At 42.8% G+C, this 19,645-nt stretch overlaps 1 protein-coding gene across 1 annotated transcript in view; it reads left to right on the top strand.

The window, feature by feature from the left end:
• LOC124257302 (vicilin-like seed storage protein At2g18540) overlaps window positions 1-19,645 on the top strand; it is a 38,131-nt gene that overhangs the window by 18,008 nt on the left and 478 nt on the right. The window contains 2 exon segments of the mRNA XM_046691337.1: window positions 19,034-19,166; window positions 19,248-19,630. Of these exon segments, the coding sequence (XP_046547293.1) occupies window positions 19,034-19,166; window positions 19,248-19,630 (516 nt within the window).

The raw sequence follows: 19,645 nt of genomic DNA, 5'->3' as shown, positions 1-19,645 counted from the left end.
ATAGAATAGAATAGAATAATACTTTAATGCCTTTTCGGGAATTTGTGTTACATCAGCAGAGCTACTGACACATTAGAGAGATACCAAACATATTAACATAAATTCTTTGATTTAGGTATCTTCACATTTGTTTAAGAGAGATATGGTACTTGGAATAAAGGATGTACGGGCTCTCTTAGTTTTCACAATTGGAACTTTGTATCGGCGGCCTGAAGGGAAGAGGTTGTATTCCGAATTTAAGTAGTGAGTGCGGTCAGATATGATTTTGACAGCTTGATTCACGATTTGCCGCTCATATATTGATGGTAAACATTCAAATCTGACTCCAGCAATTTTACTTGCAGTGTTAACAATTTTGTCTATTTTAGATTTGAGATGAACTGAGAGCGACCCGTACCAACAATGGAAGGAAAATGTTAAAATACTCTGAATAAATGCTACATAAAAAGATGGCATCACAGATGGGTTAACATTAAAAAATCACAGTTACGCATGAGATGAAGACGTTGTTGACACTTTTTGTATAGGGCTTCAGTGTTAGAGTTCCAGTTTAGCTTAGAGTCAATGAAGGTTCCCAGATACTTATACTCCGACTCTGTCTCAACGCATTCATCGTTTAATTAGTCAATGCGACTATCTTTGGTAGCAAGAATAGGTATATACGCCAGACAGTCAGTGTGTTGTATTAGTCTGAGTGTGTCGAGTGTGCTGTATACTCTAATGATTGATTGTAAACAGTTCTGTTATTATATAAAATCACAATGTAGTTGTCAACTAACTGGTGTCTGATTCCCTCAGATCGTGTTGTTTTGTTGGTTGGTGGAGCACACTGGCCACTCTGCCAAGCGAGCTGATTCCACGACCCTCGGTTTTGTAGACGGACTAGTTGGATCAACGGATCAGTAGAATATTTTGGCGGTGTAATGTCACGGCACGAGCAATCAAGACATGGATGTGCAGTATCGAGTGAAGGTTTATGCCGCTTGAACAATAATAGGTCATGCCCCCACAACTGATGAAACGCTCAAATAAATCTGTCGGTGGCACGCTGAGGATATCCCGTGGCCCTGTTATGCCAAAGTGACTGATGGCCTTTGACGTCGGCCTTCAGATTTTCGTCCAAGACGTGTTTTGTGGAAGGAGTTGGACTCAAGACTGGCCATCCTTGTTTTATTTTGCCACCCTCTGTTTAACATGGTCTACAGTTCTTGAACATATCATCAACCTAGAACCATGTTCTACAGATTGAAGCAGTTTGCCAGTAGCCTTTATGCGTTCATCTGCACTCCTAATCTGATCACAAATACCACAATAAAGGTACTGATTCACAAACCATTCTGTCTCTGTTTTTCAAAGCTGATTTTTCTTCTGACGTCCGATCATAACATTGATATATCCTGAACCACGTTGTTTGGGAGAGTACAGGACCCTAAGGCATACATGTTGTAATGGTAACTGAACATGGTTTTACGTTAAAACTAACTGGATGGAATGAAATAACTGACAACTTGCTAAATAAACTGTGGCAATTGACAATTATTTGGACTATCCTTTTTATGTGACACATCATCAGTATAAACTATTCACAGACAACGTAACAAGTATCCGGTTGGGTTGTAACTTTGGTCCACGCATTGTACATAAAAGCTATTGGGACACAGTTGAATTATGGTCTTTTACATAAATAGTAAAATACAAAGTTGAATGTCAGGAATACCAGTAGCAAACTAAGTCTCAGTTAAGTAGCTGGTGAATCGTACTGTGGACACAATTTGATGGGTTTACTTATCTTTATTTAGTGATACATTATGTTCACAATGGTCTTTTAACCTATGATGTCATTTTCCAGTTTCTCCGGGGTATCCTAATTATAAACAAACTTTCTTCGCTCATCAAGCGTTCCTCATTTACTGTCCCTTTAGTTCAAGTGTGCCCCCGGATATCCGGCACAGCACGCGTGTTACTCTGTGCAGCGTGTACGTCGCGCGATAATTTGTAAACTGTGCGATAACCTTGCGCAAGATAAGCCATTGTATGACAAGGGAGTCGTGACCCTTGCGGTTCGCTCAGCGACAGGAGATTAATAGATGTTTATTATACTGGCAGGAATTTCTTCTCTGAGTTGAACCATCATGCACATGGCCGGGACTTTCCACAAGAGATCTGAAATCTCCAGAACGAACCGATTTCCGATAATAGTAGCTGTTTTCGAGTTCGTCTTTTGGAATACACGTTTAATGTCTGTGAGAATCCTGGACATGGACGATAACGGAACCATTGAGACCACGACACGACCACCATCCTAAATGTACTAGAGCAACATAGTCATCTGTTGTAGCTACTTCATCACTTAGTTGTTTTTCTGACCTTCGTTGACAGGTGTTTACATTTTACTTTTGATTATTATAAATCTATAACTTGATTTAGATACGATATGGCTAAAATATTGCCGATGTGACTTAAAATCTTAACTCACTCACTCACTTAAAAGACGATAACAGCAGGCGTGACCCATTTGTAACAAAGGAATTTATAACGGTTTTTCAGTTAGCTAAGTGTCACCTAATTCTTAAATCTTCGTAAGATACTAGTTTTAGTATACGACTCTGGAAAACAAGGCTTTATAACCCATACCCACACTGTGCACATCGCACAGTGCATGTTAAAATATACCCTATAAATACAAGATAGACACGTGTGATGTCAGGTGATATAGTAATCATATATTTGCGGCAGCTCATAGCTGGGGCAAGGGCCTATTACTGAGACAAAGCCGGTCCGCTCTCCCTGTTGAGGCAGGTGTATGTGCTCATGTTACTCTCATTACCGCTATTCACCAGTTGTAGAATATATACCGAAATAAATTGATCAAATCTGAGAGGGCAGGTGGCCTGTATAAATATGTTAATATCATCATATTCCTACAACAATGAGCCACACCCAGTGCTGATATGCTCATGAACTGAGTCTGTCAGAAACATGCTTTCCGAATATTATATTGGAACGTTGGAAATACTGGTTAAAAAGTTTCAGAATCAAGGAAGAATTATGTTTGAGAAACGCAGAATGCTTGAACATTCATTTCAAAGTCAAGAAATTATTGCCTATGGTCATATCCATATAAATAAAGTATATATATGTCAAACGTATTTCTCTTAGTTTGTGCTGATTACTATACTTTCCCAAAAAAGAAACGCATATAGGAATTTCAACTGTATGTTTATGTTTATTTTGAAACATCTTGTAGGCTTTATGAGTCAATGAAATATAGCGAAATTGCACACTGGGAATGCAGACTTATCCGTCTTTGGCACCAACTCGAGGAAAGTCAGTTTGAGTGTCACATGGAGACGTGTGGTGGCGCTGAAGTCAATACCTCGTGTGACCACCGTGGACATCCAGAACTGCACGGCATCGCCTCGGCATCGAACGAATAAGTCTCAGAATCTCGTGTTGCCCAATCGCAGCCCACTCTGCCTGTAGTGCCTGTGCGAGTTGCTGAAGTGTCTGGGGCTGAGGGTTACGGCGTCGCACCCGTCTGTCCAGGGCATCCCCCAGATGTTCGATCGGGTTTAAGTCCGGTGATCTTGAGGGCCAGGGGAGCACATTGATGTTGTGGTTCTGGAGGAAGTCTCTAGTGTGACGTGCTGTGTGGGGCCTGGCATTGTCCTGTTGAAACAACTCCCTTTGGCGATCAATGATTTGAAGGAGGTGTGGGCGTACGATTTCGTCACAGTACCGTTGAGCTGTCAGGTTGCCCTGGATCATCACCAAATCACTTCTCCTACGGCAGGTGATCCTACCCCACATCATAACACTTCCCCGGCCGAATATGTCTACCTGGGGAACGCAAGCCTCGGCGAAACGTTCACGTCGACGTCTGTACACCCGCATTCTTCCATCGCGTCGTTCCAATAGAAATCGTGATTCATCACTGAACCAGATTCTACGCCAATTCGGTAGGTTCCAGGCCTGAACGTTGGTGCACCATTGAACTCGATGTCGACGATGTTGTTGTCGAAGCACAGGGCCAAAATAAGGCCTTCTGGCACGTAAACCAGCCTCTCTCAACCTGTTCCTGACGGTCTGTGCAGAAAGCCTCCTCAATCCGGGTATTTGTCGAGCGGTACTGGTCGCCGTAGCTGTTCGATGACGCAGGTGATGTACCCGGATGTAGCGATCCTGCGCCGCAGTGGTCGCTCAAGGTCGCCCACTACAAGGGTCATCTGCTACCGCATTCTGCCGGCGATATCTCTCCCAGAGCCGTGAAATGGTGCTTTGGTGAACATTCATGCGTCGGGCAACTGCACGTTGAGACTGGCCAGCTTCAAGCAAACCAATGGCGATATGACGGTTGGCTTCACTTAGACGTGGCATTTTGCGTTCGTCAACAATATTCCAAATACAGTGAATAATCGACAGACAGCGATCAACCTTTTATACCCACCATTGAGACTATCTGATCCCCAACTTTCACGTGCATTGCATGTGAATTGTGTATTCTGTGACACTACACGCCGAAATTGAAAATCATGCCGTTAAATATGGGTATTTTACGTATGGTGCGTTTTGTTGTGATGTTTCAAAACATAAACATCATAGGACTCATAAACAGAGCAAAACCTTTTGTAAAATGAATCACGTTTTAATTCATTGCTACATGAAATTGCTATTTTCTTTTTTGGGAGAGTGTATTATCCTAAGATCAAATATAACAACCCACCCTCTAATAATACACCTCCTTGAATGGCTTTGTCGTGACATGTAGTGAAGGATTCATCACCTTTCTCGTGACATTTATTGAAGGATTCAGCACTACCACCCCGATACACTGTTTCCCCTTACCTTTCTCTTGACATTTATTGAAGGATTCAGCACTACCACCCCGATACACTGTTTCCCCTTACCTTTCTCTTGACATTTATTGAAGGATTCAGCACTACCACCCCGATACACTGTTTCCCCTTACCTTTCTCTTGACATTTATTGAAGGATTCATTTATTGACATTTATTGAAGGATTCAGCACTACCACCCCGATACACTGTTTCCTCTACCTTTCTCTTGACATTTATTGAAAGATTCAGCGCTACCACCCTGAGACAGTGTTTCCCCTACTTTTCTTGTGACCTGTATTCAAGGATTCAGCGCTACCACCCTGTGATGCTGTTTCCCCTACTTTTCTTGTGACCTGTATTCAAGGATTCGGCGCTACCACCCTGTGATGCTGTTTCCCCTTCTTTTCTTGTGACCTGTATTCAAGGATTCAGCGCTACCACCCTGTGATGCTGTTTCCCCTATTTTTCTTGTGACCTGTATTCAAGGATTCAGCGCTACCACCCTGTGATGCTGTTTCCCCTACTTTTCTTGTGACCTGTATTCAAGGATTCAGCGCTACCACCCTGTGATGCTGTTTCCCCTACTTTTCTTGTGAGACCTGCATTCAAGGATTCAGCGCTACCACCCTGTGATGCTGTTTCCCCTACTTTTCTTGTGACCTGTATTCAAGGATTCAGCGCTACCACCCTGTGATGCTGTTTCCCTACTTTTCTTGTGACCTGTATTCAAGGATTCGGCGCTACCACCCTGTGATGCTGTTTCCCCTACTTTTCTTGTGTGACCTGTATTCAAGGATTCGGCGCTACCACCCTGTGATGCTGTTTCCCCTACTTTTCTTGTGACCTGTATTCAAGGATTCAGCGCTACCACCCTGTGATGCTGTTTCCCCTACTTTTCTTGTGACCAGTATTCAAGGATTCAGCGCTACCGGCCTGTGATGCTGTTTCCCCTACTTTTCTTGTGACCTGTATTCAAGGATTCAGCACTACCACCCTGTGATGCTGTTTCCCCTACTTTTCTTGTGACCTGTATTCAAGGATTCAGCGCTACCACCCTGTGATGCTGTTTCCCCTACTTTTCTTGTGACCTGTATTCAAGGATTCGGCGCTACCACCCCCTGTGATGCTGTTTCCCCTACTTTTCTTGTGACCTGTATTCAAGGATTCGGCGCTACCACCCTGTGATGCTGTTTCCCTTTCTTGTGACTTTTCTTGTGACCTGTATTCAAGGATTCAGCGCTTCAGCGCCACCCTGTGATGCTGTTTCCCTACTTTTCTTGTGACCTGTATTCAAGGATTCAGCGCTACCACCCTGTGATGCTGTTTCCCCTATTTTTCTTGTGACCTGTATTCAAGGATTCAGCGCTACCACCCTGTGATGCTGTTTCCCCTACTTTCTTGTGACCTGTATTCAAGGATTCGGCGCTACCACCCTGTGATGCTGTTTCCCCTTTTTCTTGTGACCTGTATTCAAGGATTCAGCGCTACCACCCTGTGATGCTGTTTCCCCTTCTTTTCTTGTGACCTGTATTCAAGGATTCAGCGCTACCACCCTGTGATGCTGTTTCCCCTACTTTCTTGTGTGACCTGTATTCAAGGATTCAGCGCTACCACCCTGTGATGCTGTTTCCTACTTTTCTTGTGACCTGTATTCAAGGATTCAGCGCTACCACCCTGTGATGCTGTTTCCCCTACTTTTCTTGTGACCTGTATTCAAGGATTCAGCACTACCACCCTGTGATGCTGTTTCCCCTACTTTTCTTGTGACCTGTATTCAAGGATTCAGCACTACCACCCTGTGATGCTGTTTCCCCTACTTTTCTTGTGACCTGTATTCAAGGATTCAGCGCTACCACCCTGTGATGCTGTTTCCCTTTTCTACTTTTCTTGTGACCTGTATTCAAGGATTCAGCAGCTACCACCCTGTGATGCTGTTTCCCCTACTTTTCTTGTGACCTGTATTCAAGGATTCAGCGCTACCACCCTGTGATGCTGTTTCCCCTACTTTTCTTGTGACCTGTATTCAAGGATTCGGCGCTACCACCCTGTGATGCTGTTTCCCCTACTTTTTCTTGTGACCTGTATTCAAGGATTCGGCGCTACCACCCTGTGATGCTGTTTCCCCTTCTTTTTCTTGTGACCTGTATTCAAGGATTCAGCGCTACCACCCTGTGATGCTGTTTCCCCTACTTTTCTTGTGACCTGTATTCAAGGATTCAGCGCTACCACCCTGTGATGCTGTTTCCCCTACTTTTCTTGTGACCTGTATTCAAGGATTCAGCGCTACCACCCTGTGATGCTGTTTCCCCTACTTTTCTTGTGACCTGTATTCAAGGATTCAGCGCTACCACCCTGTGATGCTGTTTCCCCTACTTTTCTTGTGACCTGTATTCAAGGATTCAGCGCTACCACCCTGTGATGCTGTTTCCCCTACTTTTCTTGTGACCTGTATTCAAGGATTCAGCGCTACCACCCTGTGATGCTGTTTCCCCTACTTTTCTTGTGACCTGTATTCAAGGATTCGGCGCTACCACCCTGTGATGCTGTTTCCCCTACTTTTCTTGTGACCTGTATTCAAGGATTCAGCGCTACCACCCTGTGATGCTGTTTCCCCTACTTTTCTTGTGACCTGTATTCAAGGATTCGGCGCTACCACCCTGTGATGCTGTTTCCCCTACTTTTCTTGTGACCTGTATTCAAGGATTCAGCGCTACCACCCTGTGATGCTGTTTCCCCTACTTTTCTTGTGACCTGTATTCAAGGATTCAGCGCTACCACCCTGTGATGCTGTTTCCCCTACTTTTCTTGTGACCTGTATTCAAGGATTCAGCGCTACCACCCTGTGATGCTGTTTCCCCTACTTTTCTTGTGACCTGTATTCAAGGATTCAGCGCTACCACCCTGTGATGCTGTTTCCCCTACTTTTCTTGTGACCTGTATTCAAGGATTCAGCGCTACCACCCTGTGATGCTGTTTCCCCTACTTTTCTTGTGACCTGTATTCAAGGGATCTTTGATGCTGTTTCTTGTGACCTGTATTCAAGGATTCAGCGCTACCACCCTGTGATGCTGTTTCCCCTACTTTTCTTGTGACCTGTATTCAAGGATTCAGCACTACCACCCTGTGATGCTGTTTCCCCTACTTTTCTTGTGACCAGTATTCAAGGATTCGGCGCTACCGGCCTGTGATGCTGTTTCCCCTACTTTTCTTGTGACCTGTATTCAAGGATTCAGCACTACCACCCTGTGATGCTGTTTCCCCTACTTTTCTTGTGACCTGTATTCAAGGACTCGGCGCTACCACCCTGTGATGCTGTTTCCTACTTTTCTTGTGACCTGTATTCAAGGATTCGGCAGCTACCACCCTGTGATGCTGTTTCCCTACTTTTCTTGTGACCTGTATTCAAGGATTCAGCACTACCACCCTGTGATGCTGTTTCCCCTACTTTTCTTGTGACCAGTATTCAAGGATTCAGCGCTACCGGCCTGTGATGCTGTTTCCCCTACTTTTCTTGTGACCTGTATTCAAGGATTCAGCGCTACCACCCTGTGATGCTGTTTCCCCTCCTTTTCTTGTGACCTGTATTCAAGGATTCGTCGCTACCACCCTGTGATGCTGTTTCCCCTACTTTTCTTGTGACCTGTATTCAAGGATTCGGCGCTACCACCCTGTGATGCTGTTTCCCCTACTTTTCTTGTGACCTGTATTCAAGGATTCGGCGCTACCACCCTGTGATGCTGTTTCCCCTACTTTTCTTGTGACCTGTATTCAAGGATTCGGCGCTACCACCCTGTGATGCTGTTTCCCCTACTTTTCTTGTGACCTGTATTCAAGGATTCAGCGCTACCACCCTGTGATGCTGTTTCCCCTACTTTTCTTGTGACCTGTATTCAAGGATTCGGCGCTACCATCCTGTGATGCTGTTTCCCCTACTTTTCTTGTGACCTGTATTCAAGGATTCGGCGCTACCATCCTGTGATACTGCTCCACCTGGTTATCTTGTGATATGCAGGATTGAAATACAGCACTGTGACCTTCCTGAAAGATTCAGTTCTACAACCGTGTGTTACTATACCGCTCAGTATGACAAAACGATTTTTAAATGCAAAAGTGTATCCTTCTGCAAACGACCAAAAGGCCATTACGGCACCAGGTCGTGGTGTAATTGCACTCATCATTTCGTCTGATAGTTAAAGCATTCAGCCAGTAGTCTCGGAGATGCAATCTCCATAATTTAATGTTCCCGCACCCTGGCTCCAAGCATGGATAGACTGAAGAGAGAAACGCATAGATGGGGGAAGATAAGGCGGATGATAAAATCAACAGCAAATCTGAAAACTGGGCGACTGCTGAACTTGTCCCGTTGAATGGGATAGTAAACACTGGTAACAGATCTGAAATCTTGTCCTGAAAATGATGATAGTTCAAACCAAATGTTCCCACCTGGATCACAATGGCAGCAGAGGTTCACGTAGTAGTTGAAGTAGCAGGGCGCGACATGAATTGATTGTGAGTATGCTGTTGTAGAATACTTCCAGCTATGTCAGTACATATCTGAACTACACTGGCGCCTGTACTTCTTAACAATATCTGAGATCACACTGTAGGAATTGCCACTGGCTGCGGCCGTCTTCATTTCAATACCTGCTGCATTACGATGTTCATAATTTTGCCGGCTGATGTTAACATTTGACTGTCTTAACCTTTCATTTATAAAAACGAGAATGACAGAAAACGAGAAATAAAAATACAAAATATCTGCACGTTATTATATAACTAATATTGTCATCCACCTCTCTATTCGGATCTAGATGATTCTGTTCTTTTCAGTTAATGTGTAATCATGTGTATGGTATCATATTCGCAGGTTCGTTTTTCACCGGAGATCAATCATGCGTGGAGGAGCACCTCCACGTGCGAAGAGAAAACATGGATCGCTTTCACTTCTTGCCTCCCACGCATCACGTGACATGGTCACGTGACAACCGGATCAAAAGGCCACTCGTGTGCAATTAGCGTTTCCGCCTGCGAGCGAAATCTAGCAAGCGTCGCTGGGATGACGCTTTTAAATGTAGGCCAAATGTATATTCTGAACACTGCTTTCCTCTCACTTGTCCTACTTAATGTGCACATCCGAGTGAGCTAATGATTCGGTGGATTCAAAAATACGATAGGACGATTCACAGGAAACGCGTTGAAATATAATTTGACTACTGTACTAGCGAGCTCGTGCAACCCAATCCTTGATCGTAGCAGTAGCGTCCCTTTGGATATGTAAAATATACAAATATATATTTATATATTTATATATATATCTATATATATATATAGCGCTAGTATAAATGTTAGCGTAGTTTAACCATTTTATCATGTGCAATATGAACGTTAAATATTTGTGATCCACATTCATAACATTTCCCGGACAGTCATTATAACTGCAAGATGTAATGTGGCAAAATATTTTACTTATGGCTTAACTCATGTACTTAAACAGGGTGCAAACACTGGTCCTTTTTAAATATGCAGGTTTATAAAATTTGAGAATTGAGAATAAAATGTTATGGTAGAATGATGTTAGAACAAAGGGAGATTACCAACGCCTGAATCTTTATGTATTTGATTGTTTAAACTACAATCTACCCTTCATTCCTCTAATATTTAACCTTATTCGTTACTTCAGTAAAAAATAGTTTCTTTAACATGGTTTGTTTAACGCCGGAGTAATACCTCTCGAGGGCAAGGTCTCAGTGAAGAGGTCACGAGCTTCGACTGCTCCAGCACCTACTGAAGGAATAGGTGTCCGGAACCCATAAAATATCCTCGTTATTTAAGCTGCGTTATTTCCCGAACCTGTGTAGTTGATTAGGGAATTTCTATCAAAAGAAAACAATACACACAAACATATGTTACTTGTGAACAGATTTCAGTTTTCATTCATTCAGCATTCAAACATCTCGGTATCAGAACAATTACTAAGCCATATCGGCCAGCAGTTCTCCGATATATGGCACCCAAGCATCTCGGTATCCCAAACATCTCGGTATCAGAACAATTACCAAGCCATATCGGCCAGCAGTTGTCCGATATATAGCATTCAAACATCTTGGTATCCCAAACATCTCGGTATCAGAACAATTACCAAGCCATATCGACCAGCAATTGTCCGATATATAGCAATCAAACATCTCGCTATCAGAATAATAATATTACCAACCCATATCAAACCTGGCATAATTTAATTACGGTACAGTAGAGTGCATATAGTGTTTTTGCCTGCTTAAATATATTTTAATGATATATGGCTCAGAAAACATTAGTAATGCTAACTTACTAATACTTGTCCCTATTTTTGCATGTCGTTGTTTATTTTATTTCGTAACAGGATTGGATCACCTGAAGAAAAGACATTTTCTAAGCGAATAAAAATTTACGTTAAAAATTCAAATCCAAGTTTTAGTAATTATTAATTTATTAAATCGAATTGTTCCAGTCTGGATTAACAGCACAACCATCGCACGAATCAATGCTGATATGTGCTAACCCTTCAAATATCATATCTAAGAATAGATAGACACTGATAATTACCATTCTTTCATTACGAGAGAGGACTACCCAAATCTAGCCTCTGCGAGTACCTTCTGCAATGCAAAAGAATATGCACGCTAAATTACGACCCAACTGTACCGCGCTCAAACCAACTCAAACTAAATTTTAATCTTGGAATTGAAAATACTTTACAAATAGACAGTTGTTGAATTATCATGATAAATGTGATAAAACTAAGCCCGGAGACTCTCTTCATCCCGAAACTACGGTAAACTAGACTTGGCAACTTTTATAGACTGCAGTGACTGTACTGGATATATTTGTTTCAGGGTGTGTATATGACAGACACAGGTACTCTGCGGTGAACGTTTAGTACATTGACCTTGTCCCTGCAGTTAAAACAGTTACCAGTTCATATTTGAACGTTGCAGTTACGGACACGACACGAAAAATAATTATAAAGCAGAAACTGACAGCTTCCTTGGTTACATATTTAAGGGAATGAAGAGTGTTATGAAAACTAATTGTGTAAAATATTTCATCTTGTACACAGTTTTGGAAGATTTCGGAAAATATTTTTTAAGGTTTATTGTCATGTGAATTGTTTTGAGGTTTCACGGTTCGTGTGTGGCGTGTACATGAGAGACCAGGTTAGTTTCACAACCTGTGTGCCCCAGTGAGTGAGTGGCGAGTGAGTGAGTGAGTGGTGAGTGGTGAGTGAGTGAGTGGTGAGTGGTGAGTGGTGAGTGGTGAGTGAGCGAGTGAGCGAGTGTGCGAGTGAGTGAGTGAGTGAGTGAGTGAGTGAGTGAGCGAGCGGTGAGTTAGTGGTGAGTGGTGAGTGAGTGAGGAGTTGTGAATGGTGAGTGAGTGAGCAAGTGAGTGAGTGAGTGAGTGAGTGAGTGAGTGAGTGAGTGAGTGAGTGAGTGAGTGAGTGAGTGAGTGAGTGAGTGATCGAGCGGTGAGTGAGTGAGTGAGTGGTGAGTGGTGAGTGAGTGAGTGAGGAGTGAATGGTGAGTGAGTGAGCAAGTGAGTGAGTGAGTGAGTGAGTGGTGAGTGAGTGAGTGAGTGAGTGAGTGAGTGAGTGAGTGAGTGGTGGTGAGTGAGTGAGTGAGTGAGTGAGTGAGTGGTGAGTGAGTGGTGAGTGAGTGAGTGAGTGAGTGAGTGAGTGAGTGAGTGAGCAAGTGGTGAGTGAGTGAGTGAGTGAGTAAGTGGTGAGTGAGTGAGTGAGTGGTGAGCGAGTGTGTGAGTGAGTGAGTGCGTGAGTGGTGAGTGGGGAATCAAACGCCCTGGTCTTCAGGATGAGGCACGCAAACATTGTCTCGGTAGAAAACAAGGTACAGTCGTATGCGTATCACTTCTTAATGTATGTCAAAACAAGCCGGATTATGGGGTTCAAACAACAGTGTAAGGTTCCGCGTTGCGTCTTTTTATTAATTTCTTCAGTCGCTGGTCATAAGTTCGAATCCCAGAGGTTTCCAGATAACGCTCCTTGTTTCCTGGTATTCGGGGCCTTAGAGCTGCACCACTTTTGGTTTTCATCTAGCATAAGCTGAAAACACGTGAATTAACTCAAAAAGATTTCATATTGGTGTTGCTCGCTCAAACCAAAGATGTACATCGATGTACATGCAGGTACGTCTTTATTCAATATATCCATTAAGTTGAGTGAAATCACAACCTCCCCACTTAAATAGGTATTATAACCGAAATGCATAACATATTCTAACCCCATATATGGCTTATCTCACGTATCGGAGGCAGACCTGTAGACTGCAGGGACGGATAGCTCCGTATGGCTACAACAGAGGCAGGATGCCCAGTACACATTGCCTGACGTATTCAGGCTGCTGAAGTCGACTCGACCCGCCCCTAACCTCGCGTCACCAGCGGTTCGGAAAGTGCAGCATTACATACAGGATGTAGTAAAACTGTTTCCATTCTCACTTTAAACTAAATATTTAGACCTCTTTGTCGTAGTATTGTCAGTCAGAAGACAGTGCAAACGAATGATTTTCGAATATATATAAACATATTTAGTGATGCATTTCGGTTAGATTTTAAACACACATGTTTCATATTTCCATTTCACGACTGACATGCGGAAACACGATATGAACATAGTGATGCATGTATATATAACTCCACGGCGTATATAATATATACGTACAACCCCACTGTCTCCTGTGAGTGTAGGTACAATCTGTACTGAAATGAAGGGAATCTGTATGCAAATATATGACTAAACTATACACCTAGCTAGCGTCTGTATACTGCATTCAGCCCAATACGCTTGTAGTGCCTTGAGGAATAGTTGGGAATCAGCAAGACGGAGGACTTAGAAAACTATATTAAGCATTTGTATTACCTAGAGATCAAGTTCAGAACCCGCAGGGTTTTAAATTCTACTTGTAAGAAGTAGATATAGATGCGCATAAACTATAACCATTAACCCACGAAATGGTTGGGGAATCTACAGTTGTGTATTTGATATACAAGAAATATTTGGGAACCTGCAAGAGGCGTTATGAACTTGGACACAAGGGACACAATGATAATGACACAACAGTAATGTACCTCCAACATCTCCCCCCCCCCCCTCTCTCTCTCTCGCTGAATATAGTTTCCTGACATACCATATGACATTCTTCGGAGGTCGGAGAAAATATTCAGTGTCGTGTTTTGGTTTAAGTTGTAAGTATATTTGAATTTACAGTCGAACTGCAAGTACTTTTGTGTCTGGATCTGTCTCTCGATCTGTCTCTCTGTCTCTCTATTACAGCGTTAGGGAATCAGCATGCTTTACAAAGATACCAGTGTGCATAACCAACCCACACAACACAGACAGGAGTACATTAGACAACCACCAAATAAATTTATCTATAATCAGACAGCTAAAATTTCTTTTGAATCAAAGATTAGGGTATGGTTAAAATCAATTATAAAAGTAAATAAATGTGAAGAACATTAGATAAACATGATGTAGATTCGTTAACGGAGATACATATTACATCAACCACAATACATATTATAACGGTACACAATGCACAGGCGACACACTCTACATTACTGTCACACAGGATAGTATAATACATATCATAACGGTACACAACGTAAATGGTTGGATACAGCACAGGCGACACACTCTACATTACTGTCACACAGGATAGTATAATACATATTATAACGGTACACAACGTAAATGGTTGGATACAGCACAGGCGACACACTCTACATTACTGTCACACAGGATAGTATAATACATATTATAACGGTAAACAACGTAAATGGTTGGATACAGCACAGGCGACACACTCTACATTACTGTCACACAGGATAGTATAATACATATTATAACGGTACACAACGTAAATGGTTGGATACAGCACAGGCGACACACTCTACATTACTGTCACACAGGATAGTATAATACATATTATAACGGTACACAACGTAAATGGTTGGATACAGCACAGGCGACACACTCTACATTACTGTCACACAGGATAGTATAATACATGTTATAACGGTACACAACGTAAATGGTTGGATACAGCACAGGCGACACACTCTACATTACTGTCACACAGGATAGTATAATACATATTATAACGGTACACAACGTAAATGGTTGGATACAGCACAGGCGACACACTCTACATTACTGTCACACAGGATAGTATAATACATATTATAACGGTAAACAACGTAAATGGTTGGATACAGCACAGGCGACACACTCTACATTACTGTCACACAGGATAGTATAATACATGTTATAACGGTACACAACGTAAATAGTTGGATACAGCACAGGCGACACACTCTACATTACTGTCACACAGGATAGTATAATACATATTATAACGGTACACAACGTAAATGGTTGGATACAGCACAGGCGACACACTCTACATTACTGTCACACAGGATAGTATAATACATATTATAACGGTACACAACGTAAATGGTTGGATACAGCACAGGCGACACACTCTACATTACTGTCACACAGGATAGTATAATACATATTATAACGGTACACAACGTAAATGGTTGGATACAGCACAGGCGACACACTCTACATTACTGTCACACAGGAGAGTATAATACATATTATAACGGTACACAACGTAAATGGTTGGATACAGCACAGGCGACACACTCTACATTACTGTCACACAGGAGAGTATAATACATATTATAACGGTACACAACGTAAATGGTTGGATACAGCACAGGCGACACACTCTACATTACTGTCACACAGGAGAGTATAATACATATTATAACGGTACACAACGTAAATGGTTGGATACAGCACAGGCGACACACTCTACATTACTGTCACACAGGATAGTATAATACATATTATAACGGTACACAACGTAAATAGTTGGATACAGCACAGGCGACACACTCTACATTACTGTCACACAGGATAGTATAATACATATTATAACGGTACACAACGTAAATGGTTGGATACAGCACAGGCGACACACTCTACATTACTGTCACACAGGATAGTATAATACATATTCAAAATAACGCAGTTAAATTTAAACAGACTAGGAGTTGTGAACAGTTATACATGGGAATATCTGAGAAACACACCAAAGAATGATACGTTCTATATATGCCTAAAGGTGGAGCGATTTGACCAACGTGAAACAAACAGACGTAAATACAGATAAGTATAACATCTTGACTTACCTTAACTCTGTGTGACCAGCACAATACGAGATGCTTGTCACGGATTATGTCCGATGCTCGTCACGGATTATGTCCGATGCTCGTTATCAATGCGACCCTTGGCAGGTTTAAGACAGTAAAACGTGGTCGGTTTATCTGTAATATTTTTATACTTTCCAGCAGCATGTAACGTGAAATATATTTTTAAAATTCGTTTCGGTTTCAAAAGTGTTCGGATATTCGTACGTATTCTATTTAATTTAAATATATATATGTATTATGGTGGGGTATATTTACTATAGCTATTTGTATAGAAACTAATAGTACAGAAATTAAAGCTGGTCATAATAATATAGTTTCAGTTGTACAGGCATTGACACATCTTGTTTTCTGCCAGGAATGTTTGCTTTCATCGTACAACTAATGTTTCAGCTTGTTCCACGATCATTGGTGACCCTGACCTACAATTGCCCCGATTTATCATTGTGCTCGTTTGTCGTCGAATGGAAACAATGTCGGCTTAATTACATTTAAGGCTGCATATGTGTTTCTTTGGTTTTTTTTGAAGTGACATAATATACTGCTGAAACTTGCCCGCGCAAGCTCCATTTCACTGATGACTGATTCACTTGGATGTTACTTTACCCTACAGTTGCAACTGACGTCTTCTAAATTTATTAATACAAAACTATGTTACGAGTTCTTGTCCGTGCTCTGGGAAGATTGCAGCATACCTCTAGCCCGCAGGCAGAGTTTAGCCTTGCTCCCTCATGGAGTATTTGTATAGAATTTTTGTTTCGAAAAGCTAAGGCAACATCAGATTGCTTATTTCGGCTTCAGATAGATAAATTACGATATCAGTTTTATTGAAGTCATTGTCAAATCATGCAAATGTATAGATTTCTCTTGTAGAGGTAGGTACATACCTCGACAATGGAGACATCATATAAGGCTTAATCTCCTCACTGTCAGTATTAAAATGTCTCCGCCTTTTGAGATCACGAGTCACCCCAAACTATGTAAATACTAATGTGTTGTATGTTTGATTGAATTCATGTATCAATAATCTTCGGATTGATTTCTGGAGGAAATAAAGAATCTCTCTCTCTCTCTATATATATATATGACCGATGAGCCACTTCTGCCGCCTGGTGTGTCATATGCTTCACGCAGGCATACTTTTGTGAGTCAACATTAGAAGACAACATTATATAGTTTAATAGTTAACACAGCAGGTGCAAACATAAAAGCATCACGTGACAATCAATACGAGAAAGATGGAACTGAAGTTGTGATGTTGTATTAATAATTAGCAACAGAATACCCAGTCTTGACTATCAACAGACAAGCACGGTGTAAAGGGTAGACGAGCAGTGAAATATATGGATCACTGAATGTCAATGATAACACCAGGTGTTCGTGAAAAGGGTCAGCAGACGCTGCCCTACCGGTAGCAGCCACCAGTCGCAGGGTCAGCAGACGCTGCCCTACCGGTAGGAGCCACCAGTCGCAGGGTCAGCAGGCGCTGTCCTACCGGTAGCAGCCACCAGTCGCAGGGTCAGCAGGCGCTGTCCTACCGGTAGCAGCCACCAGTCGCAGGGTCAGCAGACGCTGCCCTACCGGTAGCAGCCACCAGTCGCAGGGTCAGCAGACGCTGCCCTACCGGTAGCAGCCACCAGTCGCAGGGTCAGCAGGCGCTGTCCTACCGGTAGCAGCCACCAGTCGCAGGGTCAGCAGACGCTGCCCTACCGGTAGCAGCTACCAGTCGCAGGGTCAGCAGACGCTGCCCTACCGGTAGCAGCCACCAGTCGCAGGGTCAGCAGACGCTGCCCTACCGGTAGCAGCCACCAGTCGCAGGGTCAGCAGGCGCTGTCCTACCGGTAGCAGCCACCAGTCGCAGGGTCAGCAGACGCTGCCCTACCGGTAGGAGCCACCAGTCGCAGGGTCAGCAGGCGCTGTCCTACCGGTAGGAGCCACCAGTCGCAGGGTCAGCAGGCGCTGCCCTACCGGTAGCAGCCACCAGTCGCAGGGTCAGCAGGCGCTGTCCTACCGGTAGCAGCCACCAGTTAATTTTGAATTAAGACTACTGTTTAGAAGAAGTACTTAGATTCCGATGCTTATAAGTAAGTAACGTTTGGGAAATAGACATGATGTACAGCGCATTCTGAATCAGTTTTAAACATTTCTAGTCGAGTCGACATAGTTAAATATGCTACTGAGCCATGAGAACATTCATCTTCACCATATCCATATCGCAAAACACCAGGGCCAAAATAATTTGAACACATGGGATAGTCGGCTTTCCATTACATTTCAAGGACAGACGTGTGGCACCATGGAATCACCAAAGTTTAATGAAAAACACACTCAAGACATAAATATGGTTATATTTACTCTCGCAGTTGGAATAATTCAAAGATCTCATAGAAAATCATAGATGATCCTTGATTGGAGGCACGCGCGCACGCGCACGCGCTCTCTCGCGACTGAGGATCAAAGAAAGAACGCGCAGCAGCCGAGTAACCAAACTGGGCATGAGGTTTATCTGCACAAGGGAAGCGTGGTCTGTCTGGTAGCGAAAGCTGTAGCCGCATGAAAATGTGACTCCAGTAGAACAAACAGAAATGAAATTGCCCTGCAAACGATACGAACAATATTGCCAACATGAAGACATCTGAGGTCGAAATGAGCTATCAATACCAACAACAGGATATCTGCCTTCCTAAAACTTAACTGTCAGATATTTATGAAAAAATGGCGTGTAGATAGGTCCATAAGAGGTAAGAGTATAGCTGGGTAATTAAAGGGTAAGTAGATGGGCAAGAGAAGAGAAGGAAGATGGGTAAGTAGATGGGTAAGTAGATGGGTAAGAGAAGAGAAAGGAGTAGGGTAAGGAGATGGGTAAGTAGATGGTGAAGAGAAGATAAAGGAGATGGGTAAGAAGATAGAGAAGAGAAGATAAGGTGAGGAAGAGAAGAGTAAGGAGAAGGATAAGTGAAGAAGGAGAGAGAAAAGAGAAGGTGAGAGAAGAGAAAGAGAAGAGAAAGGAGATGGAAGAGAAAGAGAAAGGAGCAACGAAGAGAAAGGAGAAAGGAGGATGAAGAAGAGAAGGAGAAGGAGGAAGGAGGTGGAAGGAGAAGGGAAGTAAGATGGAAGAAGAGGAAATGAGAAGAGAAGATAGGAGGAAGAGAAGAGAAAGGAAGGATGGACGGGAAGAGAAGAGGAAAGGACCAAGGATGGGTGGAAGAGAAGAGAAAGGAAGGACGGAGAAGAGAAGAGAAAGGAGAAGAAGGAAGGACAAGGAAGAGAAAGAGAAAGGAGATGAGAAGAGGACCAAGGAAGAGAGAAGAGAAAGAGAAAGAAGGAAGGACGAAGAGAAGAGAAAGGAGAAGACAGGTGAGAAGAGAAAGGACAAGAGAAGAGAAAGAGAGGAAGGTAAGATGGAAGAAGGAAGAGAAGAGAAAGAAGATGGGTAAAGGATGACGGTGAAAGAGAAGAGAAAGGAGGAGGTAAGGAAGGAGGAAGGGATGGAAAAAGAGAAGAGAAAGGAGATGGGTAGGTGGAAGAGAA

This window comes from Haliotis rubra, unplaced genomic scaffold, assembly GCF_003918875.1.
Source record: "Haliotis rubra isolate DU_JTF1 unplaced genomic scaffold, ASM391887v1 Scf657, whole genome shotgun sequence".
Taxonomy (NCBI): Eukaryota; Metazoa; Mollusca; class Gastropoda; order Lepetellida; family Haliotidae; genus Haliotis; species Haliotis rubra.
Note: the sequence above shows the minus strand (reverse complement) of the source record. Positions and strands in the feature narration are given on the sequence as shown.